This window comes from Metopolophium dirhodum, chromosome 2 (assembly GCF_019925205.1).
Source record: "Metopolophium dirhodum isolate CAU chromosome 2, ASM1992520v1, whole genome shotgun sequence".
NCBI classification, from domain to species: domain Eukaryota; kingdom Metazoa; phylum Arthropoda; class Insecta; order Hemiptera; family Aphididae; genus Metopolophium; species Metopolophium dirhodum.
Window position 1 is genome coordinate 42,114,823 of NC_083561.1, and position 14,188 is coordinate 42,129,010.

General features: G+C 28.0%; 2 protein-coding genes across 2 annotated transcripts; one reads left to right on the forward strand and one right to left on the reverse strand.

Annotated features, from left to right (window-relative positions):
- Nucleotides 1–1,921: 1,921 nt before the first annotated feature.
- Nucleotides 1,922–11,534, reverse strand: LOC132939153 (ankyrin repeat domain-containing protein 13C). The gene is made up of 10 exons (XM_061006180.1): nucleotides 11,231–11,534; nucleotides 11,084–11,125; nucleotides 10,845–10,949; nucleotides 4,532–4,663; nucleotides 4,253–4,470; nucleotides 4,050–4,181; nucleotides 3,629–3,796; nucleotides 3,404–3,553; nucleotides 3,206–3,335; nucleotides 1,922–3,103 (listed from the first exon to the last, which is right to left on the reverse strand). Exons 1-10 carry the CDS (start codon nucleotides 11,343–11,345, stop codon nucleotides 2,970–2,972), a joined length of 1,326 nt encoding a protein of 441 aa, XP_060862163.1. The 5' UTR covers nucleotides 11,346–11,534; the 3' UTR covers nucleotides 1,922–2,969.
- On the forward strand, nucleotides 7,594–8,898 carry LOC132939154 (distal membrane-arm assembly complex protein 2). Its single transcript, XM_061006181.1, has one exon. The coding sequence runs from the start codon at nucleotides 7,946–7,948 to the stop codon at nucleotides 8,792–8,794; it is 849 nt and encodes a 282-aa protein (XP_060862164.1). The 5' UTR covers nucleotides 7,594–7,945; the 3' UTR covers nucleotides 8,795–8,898.
- Nucleotides 11,535–14,188: the final 2,654 nt, after the last annotated feature.

Sequence of the window (14,188 nt, forward strand, 5' to 3'; positions counted from 1 at the left end):
CGAACCAATCAGTAACGATGTTTAACAACATTAGAATTCAGTGTGACGCGCGTATTATATTATATTATTTTCCGAATTTCCATTAATATATTCGCACTGTCCTTGGTAGGTATAGGTTTCTACAGTTATATAACTTAATGACAAATAATACTATTCGAGATTAAAATATATTGAGGATAACCTACAGGGTTATGACTGAAATGTCTTAAAAATATCAAAATAACCTTGAATATTCTTCAGGTTTTGTATTTCCCGTGAAAATATACTATGCATGTGTGTACCTTAATTTAGATTCTGAGCGAAGCAATGAATGTACCGATTTTACAATGATGTGCAATTTTTTTTTTTTTTTAATTTGTGTCTGACCTGTCATCACATTTTGATACAGGAAAATTATTAGATTTTCTTCAACAGCATCTTTTCTGACGAGAAAGTGAATCTAGTTGGTGCTTTGAGGCGTCAGGAAAAACAAACAAAAAATTAAGGAAAAATGAGATTTTGCGGAAAAAAAACAATTTTGATTTTTAGTGTAAATCTAAAAAAAATAACCGTTGGTACATTTCTCTGAATATTTATTTTATATTAGCAATTTCTATGCACCACAACATTTTCGAAATAATGCGACCCTTTTTGAGCTATTTATAGACATAAAAAAAATAGCTTATTAGTTTTTTTTTTAATTATTGTCGATAAAAATTGTTTTGCACGGCCCAAAAACTTGAAAAAGTAACATAACTTTCCTAGTTCCTCATGAGTTTTTGTTGGTCGAAATTAAAAAAAAAAGTTGAGCGTAAACCCTCAATAACTTTTTATGAGCGGCTGAAGTTGAAATTTGGAACAAAGCATAAAAATCACGAAAAAAGTTTACCAAAAAGTCAAATTAATTTTTAAGAGTGTTTGAATTTAAACATTATAGATAACTATTTACCCGTAAATTATAACAAATTCTCATTCAACGATTTTCTTATTTTGTCTTTATTCAAAAACTATTACTCGTAGGTAGGTACTTGAAATTTTTATCATTTTCTATACATGATAAAATTTTCAAAATATTTTGACTAGGTTTGAGTTGTTTATAGACATAGGTAATTTACTATTTTTTGTAGATTTTTATCCTACATAAATGTCAATAACATTTTATTCGTAGGATTAAAAAGAATGAAAATTAAATACCAGATTCTTTATAAATTGTTATAATAGCAGTTAATAAATATTAAAGATCCATATTCACGATTTTTATTAAGTACCTATTTTTTTTTTTATTTATTTGAAGTAATCTACAATCTATACATGTTCTTAGTATAATAAGTAGGTTTGATAAGTGACAAGTAAGAATGAAATGAATAATAAGATTAGGGAAGATACCCAGTCGTAACACCCTGTAAGTGACATAAAAAGTATCTATTTAAAACTCAAATTTTGACAAAATTACATATTAAAACTAAGAATGACGATTTTAACTATATCTTTTTGTAATTTAAAAATATTACGATATTTTATACTCACAATGACAATTTCAAATGTAATTTTTTTGGCAAAATGCAATTTAATTTACTGTTATACTAATGCCTGATAGTAAAATAAATTACTTTATTTACAATAATATCACCAAATATACTTAGTAGTTAGTGATATAGTAGGCTGACAGACAGTCTTCGCTCAGAATTGTTTTTCCTATACAATGATTTAACATCATTGAATTCAAACTTAACAGCGTACATTACCCAAAAACAAAAAATGTGCCATATGTAAATTGAAAAATAATTATAAGTAGCACAATAAGAACCAACATATTATAATTATTTCATGTCTAGTAAATTCTAATATGAATATTCTGAGAAAATTTTAAGTGTCTACATTTGTTCATTTGTTCATTTTTGAATTAAAATTGATTTTCTAGAACACACATCATATAAATCAGACATAAAATATTTTATTTAACATAAAAACCAATTAATATTTGTTATTTCAACTTGTACAATATAATATTAGTATACACTAATGCTCAAATAAAAATGTTTATTATAGGTATTCAATTTTATTTTTTAAAATAAACTTGAGGTAACATTTACAATTTACAGAAATGTTTCAACAAAACAAAATATTAATAATAATAACTAATACTAAGAGAAAAAACACCCCTTTTTTGAAAATACACAATTATATTATAATATGGTGCTACTAAAAATAATAATAATAAATAAATAAAAACTATAAGTATACAATGTTGAGATAGGGAAATAATATTCTAAATAACATACATCATTTAGATAATAACAATTATCTAATTTAATTAAATACACCAGTATTGTGTATTTATGTATACAGCAAAGCAATAAAAAAAAAAAAAACAATTTTTTAAGTTTAGACAAAATAATTTTTAAGTCCCCCTCGGCCCCTCTTTTATAAACAAAACAAAACATTAAATACTGTAGTTGCAATTCGGAAGGATAAAAAAATACTTTTCAGAGGTAGTTAAATACAAACCATAAATGCATAACGTAAATACAAAACAAAATAACAAAATTATAGTAATATAGTTTGAAATTGCAGGACGAATAAATAAATTAAATAAGTTGACTAATTTTGTAACACATTCATAAGAAATATTACAATTTAAAAAACTCTGTGCAACAAATAAATAAGTAAAAATAAATAATGTTTTACAAAGAAATCTTGAGAAGTAAAAATAAATAAATAAATAATAATAATAGTCACTAATTTCCAAGTATTTTCTCTTGAGAATCGTAGTAGGTAAAAGTTACATACAGCAATGTATACAGTTGTGCCGTGTGTATATCATAACAATATATTACATTTATCAGATGATGTAGTAAGTTGATCAATAAATTGTCAGCAGGCCTTAGTAATTCTGCACACTTGTACACTTAGGAGGAAACTATTATACAATTTGATGGCACCTTCAAATAGTTCTGGATCTATGATAATGTTGTGGAACTCAAAAATCGTCATAAATCTGGAAACCTTGATGGATCTTCAACATAATTCGCAGGTACTTCAAAAAGATTAGAATCTATATCATCTCGAAACTCAAAAGCCTGGAATGTGATCTTAGCAGACACTGTTGGCAGTATTGGAATATCTAAATGGATAAATTAAAATTTAATTTCTATAATGTCTAGGAAACATTTTGTTTTACACGTCTTGTTCAACAATAAATTTGAAACCCATTGTCACAACATACCTAATTTGACTGGAAACCCTGGTGGTAATTTTAAATTCACAAAATCACGTAGTTTAGCAAAATGTTTAAATGGAGCAGTAACCTCAAGTACATCCATTAGCATAGCAACAGATAGAGGGAAATCCATACTCTAAAAATAAAAAATATTCTATAACAGTTCTTTACTAAAACAAAAATCGTTAAAAAAATATATATTACCATAGCAACTGTTGCTTTAAATCCTCTTGTTGTGTTTTTAAAAACCATTTCTCTCGCTAGGGCTGGATGTTGTCCTGCTGGAGATGTAAAATATTCTTTCCATGTGCACAATGCAGGCATGGGAGGAAGGAGTGATTCTCGTCTTACAGGCTTAAAAATAACAACAATTATAGAATAACTCAACACTTGGATAGTCAAACATACTTCAAATATTAAGTTACTTACTTCCCCGTTACAATCAATACTAATAGCACACCCTCCTTTAGTTAAACTCTCAATGATTGCTTTATTCTTTTGTAGATCTTCTTCGGATAAGTGTTCCCTTCGTTTTTTCTGTTCTAGTGTTAATCCATTTATATGATAAAAATCAGCATTGAAATCTCCAATGGTTTCCTGAATTTACAGTTTTTAATTATTAAAGCTACAATTTAATAAAGTCAATAAACATGGTGAAATGATGTACCTACATTGAGTTAACAATAAATAGTTTTTTAGTTTTTTTCTTTTATTCTACAATAGATAATTATACATAAGCATTTAGCTTATTACATATTAATATAAAATTCAATATTTATTTACAACAAAAAAGTTTTAGTAATAGTCAAATTAATTAAAATGAAACAATTGTTATAATATATATTCATACTTTTCTGTCTTGTCGAAATATCCATCCTGATTGGGCTCGAGAAAATGTTATTGATTTCGTAGACATTTGCGCAGTAACTATATCAGTACTCATCATTAAATCAACTTCATCTTCAATCTCTGATTCAGTTTCCTTTAAAATTTAGAACTATAATAGTATTTTTCATAATCAATAAAATTGTATACAAATTTTAATTTTCTTACTAAATATCTGACTCTTTGGTAAACACCAGCTTTATTGTCCATGACAATGAGAGAATGTGGAGGTTTAGCATCACCATCAAACAAAAATGTGATTTCCCCACGTTCCCATTTCATATCATTCATAGCAAAGTCTACTAATGTTGTATCCAATCTAAAAGATGTGCCTCTTTTATGAATCTGACAAAGATCTGAGGGTAGAACTCGAGAAACTAATGGCACTATAAGAATTATGAATGTTTGTCAATAAATGTTTGTTAAGTAAAACTAATCAATATTCACCCCAACTTTGAAAGTCCCATTTTATTTGCATATAGAAATCTCCAACTTGTTTCAGTGCAGACACTAAACTAGGTCGCCTTTCTTCAATCTGTTCTCTTGCTTGGTGTTTCATTTTTTTCAATAACGATATAACTGTAAATCAAAATTGAAAAAGTTTAAAATATCTTTTAAAACCCATATGCATATTTATTTACAAATAATATTATAATGATATAATCAATAATTTGTTTTAATTACTGTTTTTCGCCAGAAATGTTTTATTTTAAATTTTTTTCCTATGGAGACTATTTTCATTATATTCTTGAAAAGACATTTATAGAATTATTTTATAAAGAGAGGTTTAAAGACAGATTTGATTTTTGTTAGTTTTTGTAATTTGAATTATTTATCAGATAAACTATTATATATTTATAAATAATAAGAAAATATTTAATTTTAATATATTTCATAAATAGGTACTAAATAATATACAATAAGTCAATATAATAATATCTTTCTAATTTATCTGAGTTAATGCATCTACTGATTTTTAAATTTGATCAATAACAACCTTGAAAATAGTTCACACAAAATTGCAATAGCTCGGTACTTTTATGTTTTGTAATAAATGACTCGTGACAAGTAAAACTAATAAACAGTAATTTGTTGTACCTTGTAATTTATAACTATTCATAATATTTGCAGCAAGTTTTTAACTACGTTCAATGAATAAATATTGAACAAGCTATAATATTTAATTCTTCAAATGATTTAAATGAATACCAGAAAAAAAGTTTCTGTAAAAAGACTGGACAAAAGTCATTTTGAGTCTAAAAAAAATACTATTCATAATTAACTTAGTACATTGTAAATTGTAATAACGATAAGCAAAATATATATATATATATATATAATATTAATTTAAGGAATACTTGGAATTAAATGTTATAACAAATCACAAATGATAAAACTAATATTAATAATTAATTTTGTGTATTATAATAAAAAATCAATAAATAATAATAATAATTTAAAAAATATTTTGATTTAAATATAGAATATATTAAAAATTGAAAAACTTTAAAAATATCTCTTTTCTTATGTTTTGATCTATTTGTGTAAAAAGTTAAGGATTTACTTTTTATTCATCTCTTTAACTCTAAAACAAATGACCGTAGGGACATGAAATTTTGACTGAATGTTTATATTAGCATTTTCTATACATTATGGGTTTTATTTGATGTGCAGAATGGTAATATGCGCTCCGACCTGAGGCATCGCCACAGTCCGACAATCGGCACAGTCGGCCTCATTCCTGTACCGCGCCATTAGATAGATGTTTCACATTTTCTATACACGATAACATTTTGAAAATATTTTGACTCTTTTAGAGCTGTTTACGGACATTGTCAGTTTTCAATTTTTTTAGTTTTTTTTTCTATAAATATCAATAAAATTTAATTTGTTGGTTAAAAAAGCTTGAAAATTTAATAGAAGGCTCCTAAGCTATTGTTTCAAAGGCAGATGAAAAAAATTAAAAATCCTTAGTCACAGTTTTTATTTATAAGCATTTAAAGTTCAAATTTTGACAAAATACGGAAAAATCACGAAAACTAGCAAATTATTTTGAGTTGAGTATTCATAAAAAATTTTCTTTTTAAATCTAAGATTTGAAAATGTAATATAAGATTACTCATAAGTTTGTCTACCTTTATCAAAAACAAAAATGTCTACAAGAAACTTAAATTAAATTTTTATGAGCGTCTGAAATTTATATTTTTACAACATTAGATATTCACTCGATTTCTCATGTGACAATTTTCTTATTTTATTGTAATTAAAAAACAAATGACTGTAGATACTTGAAAATTTCACTGAATGTTTATATTAGCATTTTCTATACACCATAAAATGTTGAAAATATTTTGACACTATTTGAGCCTTTTACGGACATTGTCAGTTTTCAATTTTTTTAGTTTTTTTTTCTATAAATATCAACAAAATTTTATTTGTTGGGTAAAAAAGCGTGAAAACTGAATATAAGGCTCCTGATACATCGTTCTAATAGCAGTTGAAAAATATTAAAAATACATAGGCACAATTTTTTTTTATAAGCATTTAAAGTTCAAATTTTGACAACATTTATCAAATTTATAATTTATTAATTATTTTGTAGTTAAAAATGTATAAAATGTTTAACTTTTATGGCTAAGGATTGAAAATTTGAAACAAGGCTCCACGTAAATAGGTTATATATAAATTACTTTATTCACAATAATATCATCAAATATACTTGGTAATATCATAGGCTGACTGACCGTTTTCGCTCAGAATCGTTTTTTTTATACAATGATATTATATCATTGAATTCAAATTTAACACCATCCATTACAGTGACCCACTTGTAACCTACTGTACAGCAGAGCGACATCCACTTATCCACCTTTTTCAGTCACTTTTTAACTGAGGTCTTTATTACCGAGACATTTTTCCTAACGAATGGTCTTTCCGATTGATGATTTGAATTCCCTGGGTAATTATTAACAGTTCCTATTAGATATTAACATGTCTATAAAAACATGCCTATATATTATAAGTAAAGACTGGAATTTGCATATAATGTATGTTCATATTTTTATAAACAATTACATGCAGTAAATGGATTTTCATTGATAATCATAATACTTCAATAAATAATATTGCTGGGGTTTAACACCCCCCCCCCCCCCACCATCACTCCCAAATTGAAAATTCTTGAGAACGCCATTGCTTAATATACTATACGTATTTAACAAATTAAAATATAATTGAATAATATTATATGGCCACAAATCCACAATGGCATACAATACATATAATACCATATATGGTATGTATACCATATATGGTAAATATAGGTCAAGTGTCTTGAGAGTACTTAGTTTAGCCACGTTTAGCTACTCATAGCATAGAACAATAGAAAATTATGCTCATAGATTACTCTTTCCATTGGACATTTTCCACCGTTAATAGTATGTAATATTACGAGTTTTATTTCTGGTAACACTGGTAGTATATTATCAATGTTATCAGTGGACAGTCCGACAGTGATTACTGATTAATATGTTTTTTACTAAAAGGTTTTTTAGTTGTAACTTAAGAAAATGTGAAATGCCGAAATCACATCATACCTATTTACATGTTATTGTAATTTGCAATTATTGCAGTATTTCAAATTCATTTTTGTCCCTCCGACTTTGGAATTAAATTTTTACTACTTATAAGTGAAATTATTAAATTTACTGAATACTATATTTTTTTTCTAAATGTGAACATTTAATTGCGGTATGAAGTATGTACTTTCAACATAAACATTTATAGTTAGCATAATATTATAGTTGAATTTATGCATACAAAAAACCAGTGGGCTAAAATTGTATTAATTCAATTTTCAAAATGAACAGTCTACGAAAGATAATGCCACAATGCTCTAAACAAGCATTTCCAGGGAAAAGGTTCTATTCAAATTCAAAAGATTTATCGAAAGAGGAGAACAAGATTTTGTACGAAAAACTTTTAAATAAAAACTATAATAATGAAAAATATACGGAAGCGAGCTCTTTTGCCAAATGGTTAACACCTCATTATAAATTTGGACCTCCGCGTATCATGAATTATGATTGGTCTATAAAAAGCATTCATTCTTGGTACAAGCGCAAAAGAATTGAATTTCACAAGTACAATCAACGTTATGTTACTGAACGAGTAAAATCACTTGGAAGCGATATAGCTGTAGCACATTTTATTGTTTATCGAGGCGGTGCTATCAGATTTCGAGGGCAAGAGGACTTTATCAGATGGAATAATAAAAAAGAAGAGTACTATATCAATTTACCACTAACTTACGACCCAAATTATTTTGTTGAAGCTATTGATGCACCAGACATAATGTTTTATTATGAAGGATTAGAAAACTTTAAAAATCTATTTAAATTGAAATGGCTATGTTTAAGAAATAATTCAGTTCTGGACAATTGGTGTCTGGATTACATAGGACATGCAATACCTAGTTTGGAATATTTGGATATTTCCAACTGTCCTAAAGTAACAGCAAGTGGTATAGCTGGTCTTCAAAAGCTAACTCAACTCAAAACATTAGTGATAAATAGCAATAATATAGAAATCCAAATGGCATGCTTTGCATTGGAAGATATAATTCCTGGGTTATTTGTCTTAATTCAGGAGAGCAAAGATGTTAAATTACAAACAAAAACAGAAAATCTAAATGTTAATGAAGTACAGTAAAAATAATTGCATTGTTTAAAATAGTAAACTAGTTATTTTTATTGTTAATAATAACGCTCTAGCTTTAGCTTGATTTAATAAAATATACATAATATTATATATTATTGTTTGTATCTTAATCTGTTCTCATTTTTATTCAAACTAAGTTTATTGTACATGTTTATAAAAATAATAATTTACAAAACTCATATTTCCCTTATTTTAGGATAATACTCAATGGGACATAAAAACAAAAAGTATTAGCAAAGTTTGCTGAATTATTTGTGGGCAGAATTGTCCACTACTAAAGAGAAGTTTGCTAATGCTTAAAATAGTTAATAAGAACATTTAAAGTGTTTAAATTATAAGATCTAATGGTAAAATTCAGGGCATGAAACCGCTTATGAAAATTTCAGTTACCGGGTAGGACCCAAAAAAATTTTCGTAAGTGGTTACCGGTTTTATGGGTTTTTAGAATTAGTGGTAATTGATTACTGGTTACCAAAATGATCCCTAAAAATGTGATTACCGGTAGTCGGTTTGGAAGCGGTTTTAATTCTTCAAGATTACCGGTAACCACTTCGGAAACGGGTTTTTTCGGAAAATTTTAGTTTTACTTTAATTTACACAAAACAAATATCTACTTTATAAAACGATTTAGGGACAAGCTATAAATTAAAAATAAATATGATTCTAAACATTGGGTTCTTTTGTTTTTTTCATTTGCTTATAAAAATTAATTGAATAGTGCTATTAAAAAAAAGCATGCTGTTGCACAGATATATCAGTTCTTTACATGCTGTGAGAATTTGGTAGTTAGTTTTACAACAAATATGCTGCGAGAAAAGTTGTCCCGTGCAAAACAGTTTTCTATGTTTTACATTTGTAAGACGGAGACAACACATACGGGTGTGACATTCACTTATAACTTATCATTGCGGCTACAGACAGTATACCATCTTTAATCGTACTTATTATTACATTACATTTATTATCTAGTAAATAAAATTATTAATCAAAAAAATAAAATACAATTTTCAAAAAAAAAAAATTATAAAAATATAAAAATCAAATATAACGTTATTTTTTTTAATATTTCCGGTTTTGTTCAATCGACCAGTTTTTTTAAAAAAAAAAAAGGTTACCGTTACACGTTAACCCCTTAATTGAACTTGGTGGTTACCGGTAATTGTTAACCGATTCTCAAAATGTCAACTTACAAACCGGGAAGCGGTTACCAGACTCAAAATTGGTCATAGTAACCGGTTTCCGTTAAAAACCGGTAACCGGTTTCAAGCCCTGGACTAAAATTTAAATATGAAATAACATACTTGAAGTTATACCAGGTTCTTGTATTGAATAATTTAGTTTTTTTTTTTACTAAATATGCATAAATATATTTGTATTTTTTAAGTAAACAGTAAATAATGTGTAGTTTTGTCCATTTAGTTGAACATAATAGAAATAAAACTTTAAATACAAAAGTCAATAGTTCATCAAGAAACAATATTGTGGTAAAATAAATAGCTAAATCAGTTATTTTAATTATTACTTAATATTAAATTGCACTATCATAACTTGAATTGTGATGAAAGTTTGTATTCATATTTATTCTACCTTCTACATAACTTGGAGTTGGAAAAGATTGTATTATTTAATATTTATCGAATGAGTTAGTTTGAAAAAAAAATATTGAGGAGATTGGCAACATTTAAACAGAAGTTTATTATAAAGATTAATAATTGCATTCTAATGTAATAATTTAATTTCAATAATAAATTAATATAACAATTTTATTTTTTATATTTTGTTCACCTATCAACTAATATGCAATACCTATATAATAATGTTCACACTGAAGTTATAATATTAGGTACCTATCTATGTTAGATTACTCAAATAGGTACAATGACATACCTAATTTTTTTATAAATAAGTTATTCTCAAGTTAACAAAAACAAACTATTATCATAATTATTAAGAACCAAAAATCTTTAATAACTTATTTCATGTATATCTTACACTGCATTAATGAAGTAAATATTTTAATTCAAGCAATAAATTAACTTACTAGTAAGACGATCTCCATAGCTAATCGCTTCAGACAATGGGGTCCATCCATTTACGTTTTTTACTTTAACTGGTGCATTGTGAGCGAGCAACAATTGTACTATATCTGAAATGTATTTCAGATGAGTAAACAGTATTATTAATATTGTGTTATTGAGCAACAGGCGGTCATGAGATACAATCGATTGGTCTATTATCGATAATATCTCGTTGTCATCTCACTGCCAACAACCAACCTACCTTTACGACCTAGCATGATGGCCAGATGCAGTGCCGTATTACCTGCAACAAACAAATGTAATGATGAATCAAGATATTCTGTGGTCACGTAGCATACGAGACCATAAGTAATAATTAATTTTGGTTGATACCGCGACGCCACCATACCGTGTTTGTCTTTTCTCGATAGATCTTCAGTCCTCATCATCCGTGCAAACTTTTGTACATCACCCTCGAACACGCATTCGTGCAGAGGATACGACAAGTGCTGTTCTTCCGCCATACCACTGCCGCCGCTTTTCAGAGTGTCGTAGTCCAATTATTTTTAATTATCCGTGAGCATAGTGTTTCATATTATTATTATTTCGTTATTTTGTTGCTGTCTATCGTCATATGCGTCTACATTATAATATTAATTGACAATTTATTATTGTGAGTTCACCGTTTGTACGGTGTTAAAAAAAAATTATTATCAATGTTATTCCAACGTCCGAAACAGTGATAACAAAATCACAGAATAAATTTATTTTGTGACAAAAATATGCAGACGATGCACGGCTGATAAGAGCGAAACCACTACATGTGATAACGTTTAGTTTTATATTTTTGTTGATTTGACAATTTAGAAGTTGTCGAGGTCATCTAGGTACGCACAAAGTTCCATCCTCGCGCGCGGCTGTGCGCATGGCAGCACAGCGCACAACTTACTTATAACTCGACCACGGTTCACGACGTCCTCACTCAGACATCCCTCAATCCTCATATCTTCAACACTTTTAAAAAATACCCACTATTTTTAAATACATGCTATGTACTTAAAATGAGTTCAAGGGTCCCAAAGACATGGCGGGCCTTGAGTGGAAGTCAGAACCCTTGGTTTAATTTGTTGACAAAGTTGACACTATCGGGGCAATATATACCGCTCTTCGTGACGCTCTTACCTATCGTTAAAAAAAAACTAAATTATTGATATTAAATATTTATATTTTTACCAATCGTGGTTAAGAACCTTTTTTTTTTTGAAATATTGTTGTTTTCTAACAATTTTTTATACATTATAAAGCGGTTCTGTCTCAAACTTTAACAAAGTATATTTAAAAAATCATCTGTATTATTATACAAATATATTGATATGCCGTCAATACCGTATTTGTATTATATCCAATGCTGGAATTGGGAACAAAAATAGAAGGGGGATGCAAAAGTATAAAAAATATGTGCGTACCTGAATATTGAAATATCTTATTGAAGTAAGAGCCTAAAACCTGGGCAAAACTCTACGCTTATAGGTTTTACAAAGAATAGAACGGATGTCCTATGTTGGTTAGTGGCTACACACCGGTCTTAAAAGAGAAGAAGCCAATAATTTATAGGTCAGCTAGTCTAGGTAACCTACAAGCCACGGAATCTCTACTTTTTAAATTAGTGAAATTTAAATATTGGCAGAGGCCTGGGGTCACAATATTACTTACTCACATACAGAGGCTTAGCCAATGTATATGTACAATAATTATCGTAAGCCTCCCCTGCATAGTGGTTAGGACGCTATATAGCTTCCCTTGTCGTCGGCTAAAAAGGAAAAAAATAGATTCTAGGTATACGGGTTTACGTAGTAGAAAAAATTGTATTTTTGTTAAAAATCATACAAACACTTAAACTGCCATAAAATAATAATAATTACAGATTCCGTTCTTTGGGTTTTTATTAACAAAGACACAAAGTAAGAATATTATATAGTTATATTATCATTATTATTATTATTATTATTATATTAATAAATAACTAAAAATTAAAAATTAAAACACGCATTCAAAAGTTCACAGAATTGGACAGTTAAATATAAGAGATAGAGAAATGTAATAATAATATCAGACCAGATGTTGCCCGTCAAGGAAACTGTCCCAACGTTTTGGAATAAGTCCCTCATAAATTGAAAAAGCAATGAGTTACGTCGTAAGATGTACGTATGTACTGTATGTATTGGGTTTAATCAGTGGCGGCTCGTGGCTTGGACGACAAGCGATCGCACCCTTTACTAAAACGAAAGGAAAGAAAAAAAATCATTTTATACTTATTGATATAGAATTTTTATAAAAACTGCAATTTTTGAATAAAAGTATATTTATCACACATTTTGTCATGTGCGAACATTGAATTGTTTCTTTCAGAAACTTGGAGCGTATAGCGGGTACGCATGCAAACACTTGTAGTATTTGGGACAAAGTTATCGTCGTCCGAGCTGCTCTGAATACGCCCTACATTATAAATTTATAAGCGAAGGGGAAGGCGCATTAATTTTGTGCGTGCGCCGTGTGGGTTCGTTCAAACGATCTTATTATAATATACGCGTTTTGGATGAACGGCAGCGTCTAACCATATAGTAAAATATTAGTGTAGAAGGTAATTTATTTTTAAAATCAACTACGTATACGTGCGTCATTGGTTGCTATTGTGAATTAGTATTTTTAAACATTTTAATACTTTAATTTACTATTTCTATTTAAGTAAAAGAGTATACTACAGTTATTATACATATTATGAATAATATTATCCATAGATATTTCTTTTCTACTGCAGCCACTTTGACAAATATCATTTAAAGCTTAAAAGTAATATTATATTTTAATTTGTTATATTGACTAGAGATATCATATTAAAGTCACACTCGTCATCCTTACGAACAGCAACCAGTAGACGTCACTTCCAGGAGCCGTCTACTATACAGTAATCAACCAATATTGTAATCATATTTTTAAAACCTATTAATATATTTTTATATTTTCAAATTATGTTACTATTGCAATATGAATGTGAACGTACGAAGTTATTTTTTATCTATATAAAATGATCAGACTATTAACATTTGTATTATTAAAAATATTAATGATATATCCCCCGTCGTTAGTTGTTACTTTATATAGATCTTGCCATCTGGGAATACCATGTTAAGAGCCACAAGTCGTCATAACTCATAACTATAGTAATAAATCTGAACAGGATATTATATTATAAGGCTTGTTTTTGGGGAGGTAACGAAACCATTTTCTGACTGTTTATTGATACGGATATGAAGTTTCTTCATTGTCAAAACGAAAATGTATTATCAAGGATGCAAGAAACACTAAA

Excerpts from the sequence above, each read along its gene's own strand:
- LOC132939154 (XM_061006181.1), top strand. The coding sequence starts at position 7,946 with ATGAACAGTCTACGAAAGATAATGCCACAATGCTCTAAACAAGCATTT.
- LOC132939153 (XM_061006180.1), bottom strand. The coding sequence starts at position 11,345 with ATGGCGGAAGAACAGCACTTGTCGTATCCTCTGCACGAATGCGTGTTC. Across the intron at positions 3,797-4,049 it reads TATTTCGACAAGACAGAAAA|GAAACCATTGGAGATTTCAA; the intron begins GTATGAATATAT and ends CTGTAAATTCAG. Across the intron at positions 3,554-3,628 it reads GTATTGATTGTAACGGGGAA|CCTGTAAGACGAGAATCACT; the intron begins GTAAGTAACTTA and ends GTTATTTTTAAG.